Source organism: Phragmites australis, chromosome 14 (assembly GCF_958298935.1).
Source record: "Phragmites australis chromosome 14, lpPhrAust1.1, whole genome shotgun sequence".
Taxonomy (NCBI): Eukaryota; Viridiplantae; Streptophyta; class Magnoliopsida; order Poales; family Poaceae; genus Phragmites; species Phragmites australis.
The window spans coordinates 14983873-15003590 of NC_084934.1; the positions used below are offsets into that span (position 1 = coordinate 14983873).

Here is a 19718-nt window from a genome sequence, read left to right on the forward strand (position 1 = left end):
TTATTCTGCTTGATGGGAGGTGGTTTTGCTTCTGTACTTATGGCACTTACGTGTATGTTCATGTTCAGTGTATATGAACTACTTTGTTTCTTGATTTTCATATTTGGGTGGTCCTCAAGCATATTTTGCAGTCGTAGATGATGAAAGGAGATAACTATTTATCATACATATGACTGCAAAGCTCGACTGGGATGGTTATTACACATGCATTTGTACGTCTTTTCACTATCCCAGTCAAGCTTGCAGTCCTATATAATTCAATCAAATAATAGTGGCGATGATGATATGGCTCGAGGCCATATTTCTTTATTACTTCTAAGACTTTAGTACTGATTTTGTGGGTTCGGAGAGGAAGCATTCTTCTCAAGTCAGCATTTATGTGCCAGTCCTACTAGTTCAGAGAGAAGCCTCTCTGAACTAGTAGGACTGGCACATAAATGCTGACTTGAGACGAATGATTTCTCTCTAAACATGTCTTTGACACACCGGCGAGCCTGAAGCATAGGCGATGTTACGATCGATCAGGCGTTCCTGGGTCCTCCGCTCCACCATCATCGGCCCCCCGGCATCCCTGGACGTACTCATGCCATCAATCATCAATGCGGGGACGCGGTCCTCATCGCGAGAGAGGTAGAGGGATACTGGACTGGCTCAACTCAACTGACATTTCAGGGGGTGACTTGTAATATTGTGTGTTTGTCGATGCCTGACTTATAATATGTGTTCATTACTTTGTATTAATGAAGATATTTTTATTATTGATTTACAGTAAATATATATATCATTGTATGCATGTATTGAGAGAGGGAGACGAAGAGATTGAGGAGAGAGAGAGAGTACAGATTGGAGGACTGTGGAGGGGAAAGAGGGAAAATATTTCCGGCTCAAACCTTCAGCCGGCAGTGATACCCAAGGCATCATTGGCGGCCGAAGGATACAGCCGGCAGTGATGCCAGAGAATCACTGCCGGCTGAATCCTTTAGCCGGCAGTGATAACCACCTTCACTGCCGGTCCACCAAGCCGGTACTGATAGAACTCGACTATCACTGCTCATTGCCTACTGCCGACTCTAAAACCAGCAGTGAAAGGGGTTTTGGAACTAGCAATGAAAGGGTTTTCTGTAGTAGTGTCCCAATTTGTCGTCAACGATGAAATTAACCCCTTTTTTATGAACGGTTGGATCGCATGAAGAGATAGGTACGCTTGATTTCCTGCCATCCGATTTCATTAGCTGGACCACGACTTGACTCACCTTCGACTTCTTGTCAAACTAACCTTCCATTTCTCAATCATTCCGTCCACGAACTGGATTTCGGACTCAAAACCGTATTCTATAAATCTCATGAGACCATGCCCCCGTTGCCGAGCACCGATCCATTCTTCCTTCCAAGAAATCCTTTCTCCCTGCCGCCTCTTCCCTACTCGACTGCCTCGACGCAAGCTGAGCTCATCGCAACAGTTGGGGTGACCCGCAAGTGCCCGGCACCTGACGACGGCACATGCGCCGCGGCGGCCAGCAAGAAGCGAGCGCGAGTCACGTGTTGGAGCATCTATGACTACGAGAAGCTCAAGGTGTACGGTGAGGGCACCTACGGCGTTGTGTTCAAGGTGCGTGACAACCGCACAGGCGAGATGGCGGCTGTCAAGTGGGTCCGCGGTAATGGTGAGGGTGGCCGCGGCACGCCGGACCTCCGCAACGTCTTCCACAGTCTTAAAACACATACATACATAAAACGGCCTTCTTGATCATAGTATGACAAGCATCAGCACAATCTTAAACCACTGCGTTGACAATGTCCAAAAATTTTCGATTATGGTATGACTAGCATCAGCACAATCTTGAAAAAGCTCCACACGGCCTTCTTGATTTCAGCACGGAGCAAATAATATTTTGTTTCAAATTCCGTGGCTGCAATTACAACAGAAATGTCTTAAAACACATATATACATAAGACGCTTGCCGTATAATAGCCCAAGTAATTCCCATCACACAAAATTCATAATTTACAGTGCAGTGAACTGCACAATCACAGAACTGCATAATTTTTGGATACAGATGTTCCCGTCAAAACTTGTCATGAGAACCATCCAGTACCAACTTTCCAAGCCCGCTGTTTCTACTCCTCAAACAGCATACAGGCGGATAACCTGGTTAATCTTGGCACGGCAGATAGGGCATCCCCATTTCTTGGACTCTATATCCTTCAAACAGGACATGCAGCCAGCCATGTGACCGCACGGAATGCAGGCGCCTTCCACAGGGGCATCCAAACAAATAACACAAGTGCCAGATGGAGTGCTACCGCTCCCGTCCACATTAGCTTCGTTTTCTCCAGGTTCTGCAGGTGTTGCCGCTACACCACCTTCGGTGGTAGCCAGCATGGTTACATTGACAGGCGTGGAATCTACGGATGGATACTGAACAGGACCATTGTAGAAGGTTTCTTCAGCAAATGGAGGCGCGGTTGGGGTTGGAAGAGCCAGAAGTGTCTCCTGCGGAATCACAATTGGAGGGTTGGTTTGGCTTTTGTCTGGTTCCGATGAACTTTGGTTAGAGCTTGTTCCGGGCATGTCCCATCCATTGTAAGTACTGCTGCTTGGAGCATCAACCCAGGCTTGCCCACTCATCTTTGATGGTGCAGGAGTAACCGGTGGAGCCCATCCATTGAGAGAGTTGCTTGGAGGGTTACCCCAGCCATTGTTGTTGGGGGTTGATGCATTTGGCTGAACATTGGGCACTCCCTCTGCTATAGCTGATTGAATGGAGGCATTGATAGCCATCGCTAAGTCAACATCCTCCTTGCTGGGTGCGGATAGTTCTGAATGTGCCAAAGATGAATTTGCAGGTAATGGATTTGGCAATGGGTGATTTGTCAGTGGTACTGGAACCGTGTTGACAACCTAAAAAGAAGGTGATGTTTAGATAATTATATTATTGTTTTCTGAATGAAGCTAAAAGTTTTAAAATTCAGCAACTATAGTTCATTGAAACATTAGACCTCAACTTCGCATCACTACTATTGTAGTTATTTAGAGATCTATATATAAGCAAATATTGTTCAAGAACATGTCTTCTTCTAACCGAATTTAGTTAAGAAAAAAGAAAACTTACTGTTCAGATGTCATTAAGGATATACCAAGAGTAACCAAATGAGCGAGAAAAACATTTCATGAACTTACCTGTGCTATGCCGCAACATGCACTGTAAAACCATTGAAGCTGCTGTTTGTCACCTTCATAAGCCGGTAAGATCTTGTATCGACTTTCTGTGCAGAAAATTTCAGTCAAAAATAAGAAAAGGAATGGCTAGGCAATAACTTTCCCTGGTATAATTCTGCAACCTAACTTTCTTGCAGCATGCTTTATGGCCCCTGATACAGGTTCATAAAGAGAATTTGCTCGATGCATTTTGATCTCCAATAAGCACAGTAATAAAAATCCTTTTTATGTTATACAGTTACAAACCACAATTTTCCCTCATCATCATTTTCACATTTCATGTTTCTTTCTTCTTAAAAAATTGAATAGTCTAACAAAAGAACAAGTGGCTGAGAATCTGTTGATTAAATTTGTTTCATTTGCAACAAATGATAGTAAGTGTCATGGCAGCCAGCCGACCGCTCGTGTGGGCCAAAGGTTGCTAGTCTAGCTGTCATGGCACGATGGCCCTGTGGCTAACGGACACGGCACTAGTCCTACACATTGCATGATAGGCATGTTATTGTGGATTTTTCTGAGATTTTATCCATGACCTCAGTGGAGCCTTAAGGACGACTAAGACAACCAACTTCCCCCTTAGCAAAGTAAAAGGAATGACCATGCATACATGCGTATATGTGCATGGGTGTAACAATTCATGCTGTATGCTCTTCTGTAGGAAGAAGTTATACACTATCATGAGTTAATGACACAGAACATGTCTCTGATCAAAACTCTAGTTGTAATGAACCAAATACAAACCATTTGCCCTTGAACAAGAGCCAGTGAAGTGGAAGAATGAGTTGGCAACATTGAACCTTCAGAAACACAAGGCATTTCTTTTTTTAACAAAATAAGCAAATTATATTTTACACCAGAGATGAGCATGATGTATTGCACTACAATAGAAATCATATTGACACAGAATGTAGCCAATATCATAAAAAAATATATATATTGTACATACTTGTTCCTTTGTCAAAAATGATAATGGAAGGGTCAGCCTGATTAAGTTTTGGTTCCTCAATTTGAGATTTCCATAGTTTGATTACAGCACGTGGTTTAGAAGCCTGCATGTTCATTAAGAAAAGAAATGTCACAAACAATAATCATTTTGATAGCACATAGCCATCAAAATTGTGCAAGAAAAGAATAGCGAATGCAACAAAGGAAGCACAGTGTTTACTGCTGATTGCTGAAGTACGCGAAGCACTACTCTAAAAAACCCAACAAGGTAATAATTGCACTGTAATAACAGGAACTGGCAGCACCTGTGCTTTATTTCCTCCCCAGATTCCAACTTATACTTTAAAGTTGTCAACTTAGTTCGGCGGGGAGAAAAGAAGAGAAAGCACACATGTGTGAGCTTGCTTAAAATGGTCCAGGTATTTATCCCTTTTCATTTTCAAAAACCCAATGGCTGCTGTTTTATCCAACTCTTACACAGGTATATTACCTAAATTTGGGGAGCAGTGAAGCAGTGAGTAAATTTCAGGTCACATGAAATAACCAAAAGCACCAGAGGGCAATTTACTCTTCAATTACAAGTGTGAAGTTGCAAAAGGGGGGGGGGGGGGATAGCAGAAGCACAGGTAGTATCAGTGCAGTTTCATCCAAAAAAGAATTACATGAGTATGTAGCAGCAACTATACACAAATTTCAAATCTTGTGACAAGTTCTACTTATTACTACAGAACTCGACATGGGGGGAAGCACACACTTGAAAGGCAAGAGAGGTCAGTACTGCCATTACTATCCCATGTTAAAAAGAATTAATTGCAAAATAGAGTAGGAGTTCAATGTGTAAGAGATACATCAACATAATCCACAACTATACACGGTAGCTTCATAAGAGCAAAACAAAGTAGAACTGAATCAAACTTTTAGTTCCTATCATTACCTGTAATTCAGGATATATAGCTAACTCTAACTTGAGAGGCCTGGTTGGAGTCCTCACTTCGCGGGGTAAAACCACAGCCCAACTGGGAACAAAAAGTACGGATTAGGTACTCAAAAAACATACCGTGTAACGATTCTCACATCTATGTGCATCGTGAACTATAAAAGTAATGTCAATAGGGTTAAAGAAAATAGTACATCTTTCTTGTCATGAACTGTGGGGCAATGGCATCCAGAAAAGCAGGAGCATAATTCTCCCTCATCCATCCACCAAAAAGAGAAATACGTCCCTAAAAATAATTAAATAACAAATAGCAAACAATTAAAATGAATAAGTTTCCATATGTATTATAACACAAAATAGAACACTAAAGAAAATATATACCTCTATGGCCCGTACAACGTTCACATGGCCCTTTTCTCTTGCCAATTCAAGTGCAGTGTTACAATCATCATTTGTTATAAAAGGATTAGCTGCAAGAATATAGCAATAGATGTATTTAAGACAGGACTATCACGATTCACGAGAGAGGAATGAAGCATTTCATATATAGTTCATCATATACCCCTATGTGAGAGAAGCAAATGGACAGTCTGCTCGAGTCCTTTCTTGGCAGCATGGTGCAATGCAGTCCCACAATGTGATCCTGCCAAGGGAAAAGGGAAGGATTAGAAACGTAATAACAAAAATAGTAACCTCTTCAATTAAGCATGTGTCCAGGGATGACTCTAATGGCCCCAAATAATGTTGTCAGCAACTTGGAAGGATCACATCAAATGGTAATATTTCATTCAAGTAGAGTTGGAAAGATGTGTATCACTACTGTATTACCGTGACGTTACATCTTTCTTGATTTGATTTCGCAGAACATCCAATACTCAAGGCAATCTAAATGGAACGCAAAGCTAAGCCTTCTTTCAGTTAACCCCAATTAAGCCTGGTGGCCTATGTAACTGAGGAGTTCCAGTTCTACTACCTTTAAGGTGCTACTTCATTTCCAACATATGTATAAATTTTCACCCACAATCATATCAAATTTAGATTTGTGCAGTTGTGCTTGAGTGAGCCCAATAAATTAACTTCAGCTAATTTCCTAGAACCAAACCAGAAGTAAGGATTTCCTACCCAGCCCACTAAATATGTACAATTCCCCTTCCTGTATCAAAGGAATAGCAGCGGTAATCAAAGGAAGTGTAAACCTGAGTGCAAGAATAAGACATGAGAACAACACCCATCCATACCAGGCCGGTACGCATTCACATTCGCTCCCAATTCAATCAGCGCCTTGGCCACATTCAGGAGATCAGGCCGCATGCAGGCGACCATCAGGGGTGTCTTCCCTTCCTTGTCAATCCACTGCAAGCAAACATTTGGCACCACCAACAATAACTCAAGCAATTCCCAACCACAAAACAAGTGCCACTCTGAAGAAGGTTAGAAGCGGAGTAAACTTGTATCCTGACCTCAAGGTCCGCGCCCTGCGCCCGGAGGGTGCGAATCCCATCGACGTTGCCGTAGTTGACCTGCTGGTACAGCAGCTCCCCTTTGGACTGCTGCAGTCCCATCCGGATTCACCAAACACCCCCTAAACTGGAGCACGACGAGGAGGAGGAGGAGGAGGAGAGCAATCCACTCGATCAACACGCCCCGAAATCGGATTTTTGGCGACTCAACTGACAGGGGGTTTCTGCGCGCGCGCGGGATCCGTGGGGTCTCCGGGGCGGCGGCGATTCAGGCTCAGGAACCCGGAGATCCCCGCCGCGGGAGGAGACCGACGGGTAGTTGGTTGCCAGGGAGGTGGGGGTTGGATTGGGGTGCGGATGTGGGATTTCGTGCGGGAATTTTAATGCGCGGTGGTTTGGGGAATCGCTGGGGAAATTGAAGGCGAAGTTGACAGCTCTTTTTCCTTGGTGGCGAAGGATTTGGAATTTGGGATTGCGAGGCAGAAGTAACCGTCAGTTTTATCGGTAATTATTTGGTTTTTTTGTTTATAGAGTGATTTTTTAATTTTTAGTGAAATAAAAAAACCTAAATATTATATCAATCTTATAAAATCAATAACTAATTTATCCAAGCTTCAAATCAAGTGAAACAAATTTTGTTAATTTCCTTGTAATATGATCTACATGATAAAAGTATTTATACTCATAAAAAGTTCAAATTTTTCTGTGAGAAAATGTATTTATTAAACCAAGTTAAATGCATAGTTTACTCTTTGCTAATCCAAAAATCATGAAACTAATTTTGTTAGTCTTCTTACATGATCCTATGTCTTTTAAAAATACATAAAGTTATGAATTAGTTATTGTAACATACAAGATTGTGTAAATGTGTTGCGACTAGATTAATTCATAACTGACCTATCACACCTTAAAAATTAGTGAAACCACTTTTATTAGTTTAATTATACTATGATTTACGTAGAAAAAATAATAGTAGATATGAGAAATTTAATTACAGTATTGTTTCTTAACGTATTCACTTTGTACTTTTGAACTTGTAAAAATCATAGAGAAATTAATTAAACTCTAAATAAAGTGAAATCAATTTTAAAGATCCTCTTAAGATACGTTCTAAACAAATATGTGTTTGCATATTAAGTTTTTTCTTAACATGAGTTAATAACTGAGCCACACGCTTCAACTCTTTTCATTTTTTTCAAACTTCCTCCCTATAGCATATGATGCAAACTATATTATTTTTGAATTTTTTTTCACGTAAGGTCTTAGAATTATGTCTAGTTTTTTAGGACTTTTTTGAATTTCTTTGAATTTCTTTTATTTTTTTGAATTTTTTTAATTCAAATTCGGTTACCGTTCGGTTTCTAAAACCGAACCGGACCGAGATGCCCGGTTATCGCGCATTTTGGTCGGTTACCGACGAATTTTCGAACCATGGGCAGGACTAGGGATGGCTAAGGGGTGTGGTGGTGCCCTCTGTCTCCACCGTAACTCTAAACTCAGAGCCTCATTATAATCTTAAAATATAAAATAGGCAACAAATGCTCCTGTCTCTAGCCTTGTTGGATCCTCAAACTTTGGTGAGCCCCGTAGGGAGGGATCCGGATCCCCTGACGTCGATGTCACGGTAACTTCGTCGCTGACACATGGGTCCAATCCCACACATTAGCAACGACACGCAACGTCAGGGGATCCTCATCTGCGGGGGAGACGACTACGGGCTGCGGCCTTCTACGTGCCGATGAGAACTAGCTCCGCCAGCTACGTGTGTGCCGCAACAAGGACACTGTGCCACTTGGATGGAGGCCAAGCACCGCCTCCTCGCGTGCGCCACGTCGACCGGGGATGAGGTTGTCGCACTCCGTGCCCTCCGAGGCGAAAGCCGAGGTCACGTGCATTGCCTAGATGAAGGCCGAGCACCGCCTCCTTGCTCGCACCATGGCGAGTGGGGACGAGGCCGCCACGCTCCGCTCTGATAGGTGCGCCGGGGATTTGGGGCCTATGGAGCCCCACAGGAAAATTTCTATCATAACCCCACCTTGACATGGACTCAGAGGCCTTGTCCCGTGAGCCCCGTGAGGCCGCGGGGAAAAATGGTCCTATCCCTGCCCGTTCGGAGCGGATTCCCACCTCCACAGGAAAAATTACCATCCTTAGACAGAGTAGGACATATAAAGCGTGAGATGTGATGACTAATCGTTTCTAGAAACTATGACTTTTGACTAACTGATAAGCAGAATTATTTTAAAAACACAATGACCCGTAGACACGTGCATATACTCATATCACCATATATACACACTTACACAACGTCTGAGAGATGATAGAATTGATTAACATGTATAAGGTACTTTCCTTATAATTGTCCGATTGAAATTTCAAGTTTCACCGTTAAAAAAAAACATCAAGTTTTCAACGCGCTACAAGTACAAGTATGGTTTTTCTTTCTTCCGAATGAAGCTGGTCATACAAATGGGTGGCACAGCTACTTCAACAAACCCTTACAATCTCACAAGAAACTATGTTTAGGGTGAAGAAAATAGAATCACTGCACGTCATGGTTCTAACTCTGAAGCTTGCATCTTCACAAGAAGCTTAAAAATAAGTTCAAACACTTTGGTCTCCGAACCATGGCTTCAGAGATGCCCGGCTTCCCTGCAGTACAAAATGAACTACGGGAGAGAAGCTTCTGTTTTGAGGCTCTGGCTTCTTCGAAACCAGTTTCTTCAGAAGCTTTTCTTTAGAGCTTAAAAGATGGAGCCTGAGCTCGGCCAAACAGAGCCTAGATAGCGGGTAGCAGGTGTTGCTGTAGACAGTATATTCCCATGTCATAATTAGACAAACATATTTACAATTACGAGTCTCAGGTGTATGTATAAGGTGATTATTACATCAAACTAACATGGAACAAAAGCATAACCCGCATATACACACCAAACAAGTTGTATTTCCGTCTCCTCATTGCGAAATGTCTCGGAAGGTAACACTGAATCTTGGTATCAATGCACATAAAACTTTTGAACAATTTTCTGCTGGCTAGGGCAGTAAAGGATGAGAAGAGGTGAGGGTTGATATATTTTACACTGAGAAAATGATTTTACAGAAACTCAGAATGTGATATCGTACGATCAGATCTATGACTACATACAGTACAAGAACAAAAAACAATCATAACTTTAAGCGTCTTACATATTGGAACTATTTTCAACACGGAACCACATTCAGATTTCTGAACGAGCAGATTTCGTTGCTTCTGTGTTTGTCACTGCAGGCTTAGGAGGAGGGCATGCCAATTCCCAAGCCATAGTTTCCGCCTTCCATAATCCGCGCCTTCACATGGCTGAAAGAGGTTCCTTAGCAGTTAGGAATACAGAGGTCATTAGCATATATGAACTCAAATAACTACATGTTTAGGAATTCCTTGTACGATCAGAAAAGAAGTTTGAACCAAATGACTGAAAAGCAACAGAATGACCCACAGTGAGATGGGTGGATGGATTTTTAACTACTACCAACCAGCTACTTAAGATGCAGAAAACTAACATTGGCACAAAAATTGAAACTTGACAAACCTATAATGCAAAGTAGATGATGGTAGTAGTGACATGGATTTTTCTTCAAAGGAATGATGAGTTGTTGACAAAAATGAAGTAGATGAAATATTAGCAGTTTGTTTTATCGGATATGAGCAGCAAGCGAGAAAATGCTAGTAGTTTATAAATTTGCTACGATTGGAATAACTGTCCAACCGAAGCATAGCTTGAAGATGTCCATGACTGAAAACTCTGAAGGCTGAACTTGTATGTGTGGTCAATTCAACACCCCAGTTATATGCAAGGGCACAATATTCGACAAGTCCAGGCTGTATACAATTAGTTCACCATCTTGTGCTTGACAAAAATACAAATAAGGATAGAATGAAGGGTAGTTACATGTAACAAAATACTAACTTGTTTCCCAACTAACACCACTGTACTAAAGAACCCATCCTTAACATTCAAAATCAATTATTAAAGTGACCTGCAAGAAATAGAAATCTACATTCCTGGAAGCTAGAATAAAATCAATTCATGTTTCAACAAGCAAGCATTGCAACAGGGTGCCGTTGGAATTGTGCCATCAATCTAAGAACTTTATCTGACTTCATAACTGAATTATACTCTTCTTGGGCACGATAAGAGTACCCAAACATGCCTGGTTAGAGTCTGTTCAGTTCTAACCAGTGATTATTTTCTTTAACCTTTTTTTGTTCCTTCTTTTCTTTTCGGACTGTCTCTCTTCCTTTTCACGGCACGCCTAACTCATCAATTAGAATCTAAAGTAGGATGTCCACTGTTTTTGTGCTGATTTAATCAACAAAACTAGGAACAATTTTCCCAATAGAACTGCCGTTGCAAAAGATGGCCTAACATATTCGAAACACAGCTAATAGATGCCCAGATAACAGAAACAGAAAGTTTCCGACATCTTAATACACTATATGAGTGCACTGATCGGAAATTTCCAACTTATCAGGGTCGGCGACTCGGCGGTTTCTTATCCCCCTTTTCAATTAGGGACCTTCGAGATCCGCAGCTGAACTAAAATCTGATCATTACAGGTCTATTAAAAATGGAGTGGAACATTCCGGGTTAGAGGTTGCAATGGATACCTCTCGAAGACGTCGGTAGCAAAGCGCGAGCCGTTGAAGCAGATGAACCAGGGCAAGATCAGCACCAATATGTCTACTCAGGTTAAGGGGAGAACATTCCAAGTCCTCGCCAAACAAGTGACATCAGAGGATGTAGCAAACAAAATTCAGTATTACTTGATGCGATTCACCAAACAATAACCACGCCCAGTCAATTGGAAGAAATTCTAGTAATGCCAAAAAAATCAATCAATTTCTGGCCGATTCAAAGATGGGGTTTCCCCCTCTCAAGAACGAATTGGACTAGTACCCTGCACAAACCTAAGTCTCGTTGGAATAGAAATACCCTAAACCAAACGCGGATCTAACAAAAACCGTGGCGATGATGATTTGAGCAAAATAATGACGAGATATGAAAAGAAAGTGGTCACAAATTGAATTGGATCAAGACCAATGGAAGGATACTGAATAGGCAGTGCTCCCACCAATCGAACAGGTAGAGGCCCATTGTGACTTTGAGATGTGACGAGTGATTGATATTGTGTGGGTTTTTTTTTTAAGTATATGTATAGTTATATATTGTAATGATGATTTTATCAAACCAAAGTTAGAAAAATTAGAGTTTATATTGTTGTCTCGGTATATAAAGTTTACACTTATCGGATAGACCGGTGTGAGAGTTTTTGACCTCACCGGATAATTCAGTGTGTGTTAGATGTGAGCACCGAAACTTTTCAGTATAGAGGTAGAGAAAAATTCATTCACCAGAAGGTCTGGTGTGGGTGAAAGTGAGTACCAGACTAATTTTTTCAAAGAAGCGTGTAAATGTGAAAGTCTGGTACGGTAGCCTCACCGGATGATCCGGTGTGCGCACGAGTGATCACCGGAGGCTTCACTTGACAAAAATTTTCAGAGAGGTTGAAAAACTAAGTTTTAGTGATGATGTACTCACCGGATGGTTTGGTAATGGGTGTGTGAACACCGGAGAGTATCACGAGAGCCTTTCAGTTCTGAGGCAATGTTGAGGTGTTCACTGGATTATCCGGTGTTGGAATTTTATGATCACTGGACTAATTTTTTCAGAGAGGAATGCAAACCGGGTTGCAGTGGAGTTGTACTCACCGGATGATCTGGTGTTGCACTGGTGATCGATGCAACTTGACGGTCGACGAGGGTGACCAAGGCTAAGCGGGATGCTTGGTGCCGGACGATCAAGGAGGTCGGACTTAGTCAAGGATGGTCCTAGCGGTACACATGGAGGTCAAGCAAGATAAGAGATGAAGGTTGATGAAGGCGGTATGTTGACAAAGTCAAGCGAATGAGATGCCGATGCAAGTGACAAGATGATCCGAGGGATTGGAAGAGGGAGAGACTTGCCGGCAGTCAAGATCGCAAAACGGAGGACACGTGTTATCATCGGAGCGCTTGTTTCAGGCGGAAGCTAGTGGTGGCTAGTCACACTTTGAGAAGCATGCTAGGGTTTTGCAGTTTGACCTCAAAACCGTAGGAGGACTGGAGGTCTATGTGGCATCATCACAAAGCTTGCGTCGAAACGAAGCTAAGTTGTGAAGGCGCTACGGTCATCTGATGAATGGAGGAGAAAATAAACCAAAATACCCTTAGTAGTAGGTAGGAGTGTACTATAAGAGAAAAATATTTTGGAAACAGTCAAGGAAAGTTAGAGGTCAAGTTTCCTAAGTCATAAATAGAGGGGCATGGCTGGTCGGGAAGCTCTCCCTTGAGCCATCCATATGAGAGCCTTGTACTAGGGTTTTAGAGGAAAGGGAGAGGAGTGCTTAGCCTATGTAATATGTGAGAGTTTTGAGATATAAATCTTTGTAATCCATCTAAAATAGGGCTGACCACTTTGAGTAATGAAGTTTAAGTTTTTGCATATGCTTGAATTCCTCTCCTTCTAGTTTCCTTCTATTGGTTCCCTTGCAAGTTTGCAAGTTCTTGGTGTTTTGTTGTTGATTTTTGTTTTTCTTTTTTGAGCTAAAATTCTTTGGGAAGTTGTTTTTCTTGATGCTAGAGATATATATTCACATACACATGTATATGTGATTGTATCTTAAATTTTCTTACCTCTAGACCATCGTCTTGGAGAGTTTACTTACCCGATGACCTTGTCTCTGTTTCGTCTATCTTGAAAGTTGCGAGCTTTTAGGCACAAAGACATATGAAATGGTTTTGAATGGAACCTATGGTTCATATTCTATCCGTGGAGTCATATTGCCTGAAATCCTGCACAAAGCGCCGATAGAAACCCGCAAGACCATGAAAGCTTTTCACTTGAGTAACAATATTAGGGGTTGGCTAGCTCTTTATGGCTTCAATTTTTGCTTCATCCACTTCTATTCCCTATAGAGTAACAACATAGCCAAGAAAAGAGACTTGATCCGTGCAAAAGATGCACTTTTTGAGGTTACCGAATAAACGTGCATCTCTCAAAGCATTAAAAACAACACATAGATGATCAAAGTGTGACTCATGTGACTGGCTATAAATCAAGATATCATCAAATTGTATCACCATAAATCTTCCAATGAAAGAACATAAAATTTCGTTCATCAATCGCATGAAAATACTAGGTGCATTGGTTAACCCAAAAGACATTACTAACCACTCATACAAGCCAAACTTAGTTTTAAACGTAGTTTTCCATTCATCTCCAAGTTTCATCCTAATTTGCACTTCACAAGTCAATTTTAGTGAAAATTATAGAACCACTCAACTCATCAAGCATATCATCTAACCTAGGGATAGGGTGACGATATCTTATAGTAATGTTGTTAATAGCTCTACCATCAACACACATTTTTCAACTACCGTCTTTCTTAGGAACCAGAAGAACAGGAACAACACAAAGGCTAAGACTTTCTCATACGTACACGCGATCCAAAAGGTCTTGGACTTGTCACTGAATTTCCTTAGTCTCTTCCTGGTTGGTCCTATATGCAGCACGATTTGGCAAAGTTGTTCCTGGAATCAAATCAATTTGATGTTATATCCCTCGAATTGGTGGTAATCTCGGAGGAACTTCAGCTAGAAATACATCTAAAAACTCCTGCAAAAGGTTAGCAACAGCAGGAGGCAAAGAGCTAGATATATTCTCGAGTGAAACTAAGGCTTCTTTGCATATCAAAGCATAGCATGGCAGCTTATTAGCAAAAATTTCAGCAAGATCAGATTTAGTAGCAAGCATAACACACCCTTTCAGTCTAATTCCATCGGATTTAGAAGTTGTTGCTTTCTCCTTTTTAGGTGGAAAAACTTTTTCCGCTACTTGCTGATTTTTAGATTCATTCTCAAACTCTTTTATCTTATTTTTAGCTATCTCTTGTTCACATTTCATAATTTCAGCAGGGGTAAACGCAGAAAAGTTATTTTCTTTCCTTTATGCATAAGGGTGTACTTATTACTTCTACCATGATGTGTTGCATCAGTATCAAATCCCATGGTCGTTCTAACAAAAGTGAATATGCTTGCATGGGTACTACATCGAAATCAGCACAATCATGGTATGAACCAATAGAAAAATACACCCTAACTGTTTGCGTTACCTTCAACTTACCACTGTTGTTGAACCATTGGATATGATACGGGTGAGGATGGTTTCTTATCGGCAAGGCAAGCTTTTTGATCATATCTGAACTTACCAAGTTATTGCAGCTTCCTCCATCAATAATGACTCGAACACGATAATCCTTGACTATGAGGAACATCTGAAATAAATTGTGGCGTTGTAGTTGTTCCGCTTGCTTCATTTGAGTACTTAACACTCGCTGCAATGAGTGTCCTATAATTCTCCGTAGCAGCTGCACTCAATTCTTCCTCATTGTCGATATCCGTCTCATGTTCATCCTCATCGCCTGCATGGTTAGCTGCAAGTGCATATTCATCTTCAATATCACTAGCACTTACATATCCACCATCTTCTATTACAATGTACGCTCGCTGACTTGGGCAATCCATCATGACGTGACCCATTCCCTTGCATCGGTGGCATACAATCCCGGTGGATCGGCCTATAGAAGCTACCGAAGAAGAGCTCTTGGTTGAACCCTGCACACTTACGGATTTACTTACCTCGGAAGCGTGTGACGGTGTCGAGGGTATTGCTGAACGCGCCCTACTCGAGAAGGGAGCAGCAGACCGTGTAGCTGAACATGGGGCTATTTTGACTTGTCTCAATGTTGATTTTGAAGTGGTCGTGCTTCCAAAATTGCTCCTTGGCCTCTATTGCCGTCCCTGCAATTCTTTTCCTGCCAGACATGCAGTTGGAACAATCTAGGAACATTATTGTATTCTTTGTAATCAAATATGTTCTGAATTTTATGCCTTAACCCTCCATAAAAGCGTGCCATTGCAACCTCTTCATCCCAGTGGCGGACCCAGGATTTGACGATTGGGTATTCAGTATTAAAAAAAATATTCAATCTAAAATACGAGAAGTCTATAGTAGCGTAAATTTTAAAGTATAAATTGTTCATAGTATAGAAGTTTCAACTAATTAAAATAAAATACAAAGCATTTAAAGAAAATTACAATTTAACTTTGTGTTCCTTTATGGCTTGAAAGCGTTTAATGATGTCACTATACTTAACTTGTACAAAAAATTCACGCTCAACTGCTGATTGCCGAACTGGGTAGTCACAACATAGAGATCATAAGCTCCTGATGTTTGTTGCTATGTGGGCTCTTTTTAGTTAGGGAAAAATACAAAAACCCCTCCAAAAGTCACTTGAATTTTAACTTTCCCCTCCAAAAATTGTTTTGTTGCAAAAAAAAAAACCCCCCAAATGTTTGATTTTGTTGCAAAAACACGCCCAAAAATTTAAAATTTTTTAAAAAAATCACAAAAAATTCTAAAAAAAACTAGAGACAATTATAAGATCTTTTGTGAAATTTGTTATAAAAAATAATATCCTTTGCATCATATTACATGGAGAGTAAGTTTAAAAAAAAGAAAAACGTGCAACTCTTTTATTAATTCGAGTTAAATGCATAGTTAATTATTTACTAATCCAAAAATTATGAAACAAAATTTTTTAGTCTTCTTACATGATCCTCTATCTTGTAAAAATACATGAAATCTTGAAATAGTTATTGTAATGTGCAGGATTGAGTAAATGTGTTGCAGATAGATTAATTCATAACTAATCCATAATACCCTAAAATTAGTGAAACCACTTTTATTAGTTTACTGAAATAATTATTTGTGTAGGAAAAATAATGGTAGACATGACAAAGTTAAAATAACATGAGTTAATAAATGAGCTGCAAATTTTTCTTTTTTTTTCAAACTTCCTCTCCATGAAATATGATGCAAAGGATATTATTTTTGAAAAAACATTTCACAGAAGGTCTTAGAATTGTCTCTAGTTTTTTTTAGAATTTTGTTCTGAGATTTTTTTTTTTGAATTTTTAGGGGGTTTTTTGCAACAAAATCAAATTTTTGGGAATTTTTTTTTGCATCAAAACAACTTTTGGGAGGGAAAGTCAAAATTCAAGTGACTTTTGGGGTTTTTTTGCGGTTTTTCCTTTCAGTTAATAGGTCGAGTGGAGGATGGATAGTAGCTTGGGCTCACGATTTGCTGAGTGGTCTGATGGATTGAAGCAGCAAAAATATATATACGTAGTATAGGTACTTATATACTTAATTTTTTTGCAAAAAAGTTGGGTATTCAATTGAATACCCATGCATCATGGTGGGTCCGTCCATGCTTCATCCTCAATAATATTACAACGCAACATACTAATTTGTAGCTCCTGGTAATATTCTTCTACGGATCTATCACCTTGGTTTAAGCGCTGTAATTTCTTACACAAATCACGTTTAAAAGAGGATGGAACAAATCTATTACGTATAGCAACCTTTAAAGCATTTCATGTGGTAGGCGCTAATCCATTGATGCATACTCTATTCCACTAGATAATTGCAAATTCTTTAAATTCACTAGGGGCTTGTCTAACTCTATGCCCTTTAGGAACTAAATGAACATTAAATTTCTATTCAATCGTCATCTCCCAATCTAAATACTTTTCAGTATCATAAGCACCCGCAAAAGATGGTATGGTAAACTTAACCTTAGCAAATGGATCATCATTAACACATAGGTTATGTTGCTGAAAATTATTACCTCTTATACCTTGACGGTTGAAGTTTAATCGGTTCCTTTGTCATTCATCAAAGACGTCACATTATTGTCTCAAAATTTCATCATCCGCGACGGACTTCTCTTGTTCATAGGCTGCACCATGAGGATCCACTCAACCATTGTTTGATGGTAGATTAACCAATCGATCAAAGCATGTATTAAGGATTCAATGCTTTCATTAAGTCATTGCGATGCTGTATTGGTTCCCTCAAGCTTCTTGTCGATGTCATCATTAATAGTTTGTCAATGTTCATCTAACAACATTGTGAATTCTTCCCTCAAAACACACTCTTTCGCATCTGATGCTTCTCCTGCCATGGTTAGTCGAAGATAGAAAACAACGAAAGATAATTATCCCTATTGACTACTAGGTAGTGGAGGTGGAGTTACACACTCTCAGGCGTCTTACCACGCTCTTGCAAGTGTTCTTACCAATCACCGCAATTGGCACAACCGGTGGTTGGTTCATGATATCTTATCGAGTGCGAGTTGCAAGGGAAGATACAGTTCTGATGAAGAGAAGGTGCAGAGGACAGGCAATATTTAGTAGCAAAGAATAGCAATTAATGAAATCAGATTAGCAAAGGTGAATAAAAGTCCACAATACTCGTCATAGTTGCTGGCCCGATCACGTTCCTAGAACTAGCTCAAGCAAGCCAAAGACTATATCAGACACATGCATAATGGAACAAAATTCGCAATGCAAACTGATTCTCTTTTTTTAATTCTCTCTTTTTGTACTCTTTGCTTTCTTTTTTTGGCACTCTTTGCTTCTTGCTTCCTTTTTTTTTGCGTGACACAAACTCAAAACTCTTCTACTGACTTTTCTAAGTCGAAAGAGGTCTATGGGTCACAAACTTTTCTCTCTCTCTCTCTCTCTGAACTTTGGCTACCTCTGTTTCGGCTATGGTGGTCGGATCTGAGAAGGTGTGTGACTCTAACTAAGTGGTCGGATCCGAGAAGGTGGGCGAATCCAACTAGGTGGTCACAGCGACTAGGTGGTCAGACCCGAGTGGGTGGTCGGAGTACCTGGTCGAAACCCCGAGTGGGTGGTTGGAGTGACTAGTGGTCGAATCCGAGTAGATGGTCGACTCGACTAGTGGTTGAACTCGAGTAGATGGTTAAAGCGACTAGTGGTTGAACCCGAGTAGATGGTCGAATTCGAGTAGGTGATCGAACACAACTAGTGGTTGAACCTGAGTTGATGGTTGAACCCGACTAGTGGTCGAAGTGAAGTAGGTAGTCGAACACGACTAGTAGTTGAACCCAAGTTGATGGTCGAACTTGACTAGTGGTCGACACGACCTGTGACACAATCTTAACTAAAGCAGACAAGGGCAAATTGAGATACACGACGACTAAGATAACAAAGACTCGACACTAGAAACTAGAACATGATGACTCGACCAGCAACAAAGACACCAATGATGGACTCAAACTCAACAGCATGAAAACTGAAAACAAAATTGTGAAAAGCTCAAAGTGGTTTGGACAGCGGAAAAACTATGATCTAAATATTATTTTGTGGGGCAATTTTTCTGGACTCTAGGTAATGGAACAAAACTAAACAAAGGGGATAACTGAGAGTACCTAATAGGCAACCTAGCTCTGATACCACTTTTTGCGTGTTTGCCTGATTTTCTGATGGTAATATGATAAGTCGATTGATGGAGTTTCGACGTTGATGATCCAAAGGCTCCAAATAGAACAGACCGAGAACCCTCGCAACCACTACACCAGTACTCCGTGGTTATCAACCATGCCAAGACGCGATTGACCTCGCCAAGAAGGCTTTTTCTGGAAGCAATCAAGAATAGAAGCAAGAGTAGGTAGATGTAATTTGAATATTACTAATTACCAATGAAGTACCCGAGTTTAGGGTTCAACAAACCGATAAACGGTGAAACTGTCTAAATAGAATAATCTAAGCTAAACCTAAGCCAAAACTATGACGGCTATCGTATATTTATAGGGGGACATGAGGGGGTCAACCTAGGATTGTGCAGCCGTGGAAAGAGGACCCAAGAATAGCAAGAGAAATCATCAACAATGACAAGTACATACCACTCCCCACCGGCCGAATGAACTCGGGATGGACCAACAATTTTCATATGAAGAAGTTATCCCGGTTGTTCAGTCATCACCAGTTTAACTGGTGGGTGAGGAGCGGCAACGATCTTGCCATGCCGATAAGGAGCACAAACAATGTTCTTCTCAAACTTGAGCTTGGGCAATCCTCGGATCAAGCCTAGGGCACTCAAATGAGTAAGCAATCAAAGCTCATATATCCTAGTCTCCTATACCACATCCAAAGCTCAGAAGAAGGTTGAGCAATCAAACAACAAGAAAAATCAAGAGACTCAGAAAA

The 19718-nt window shown here is 40.7% G+C and overlaps 1 protein-coding gene and 1 long non-coding RNA gene across 3 annotated transcripts; both read right to left on the reverse strand.

The window, feature by feature from the left end:
* Positions 1–1840: 1840 nt before the first annotated feature.
* Positions 1841–7034, reverse strand: LOC133890690 (probable E3 ubiquitin-protein ligase XBOS34). The gene is made up of 9 exons (XM_062331184.1): positions 6563–7034; positions 6341–6455; positions 5665–5745; positions 5484–5572; positions 5297–5388; positions 5100–5181; positions 4167–4269; positions 3182–3267; positions 1841–2902 (listed from the first exon to the last, which is right to left on the reverse strand). Exons 1-9 carry the CDS (start codon positions 6662–6664, stop codon positions 2126–2128), a joined length of 1527 nt encoding a protein of 508 aa, XP_062187168.1. The 5' UTR covers positions 6665–7034; the 3' UTR covers positions 1841–2125.
* A 2577-nt stretch (positions 7035–9611) lies between these two features.
* LOC133890997 (uncharacterized) lies at positions 9612–11643 on the reverse strand. 2 transcript variants are annotated; one of them, XR_009904130.1, is made up of 2 exons: positions 11211–11643; positions 9612–9899 (listed from the first exon to the last, which is right to left on the reverse strand). It is a non-coding gene; the product is annotated as an uncharacterized LOC133890997 (long non-coding RNA). The 2 variants fall into 2 exon arrangements; XR_009904131.1 differs by having other exon boundaries at positions 9612–9912.
* Between the last annotated feature and the right edge of the window lie 8075 nt (positions 11644–19718).

Coding starts and splice junctions, on each gene's coding strand:
- LOC133890690 (XM_062331184.1), bottom strand. CDS start 6,664: ATGGGACTGCAGCAGTCCAAAGGGGAGCTGCTGTACCAGCAGGTCAAC. Junction 6,456..6,562: donor CGCAGGGCGCGGACCTTGAG/GTCAGGATACAA, acceptor GTTTGCTTGCAG/TGGATTGACAAGGAAGGGAA. Junction 5,573..5,664: donor TTTGCTTCTCTCACATAGGG/GTATATGATGAA, acceptor ATATTCTTGCAG/CTAATCCTTTTATAACAAAT.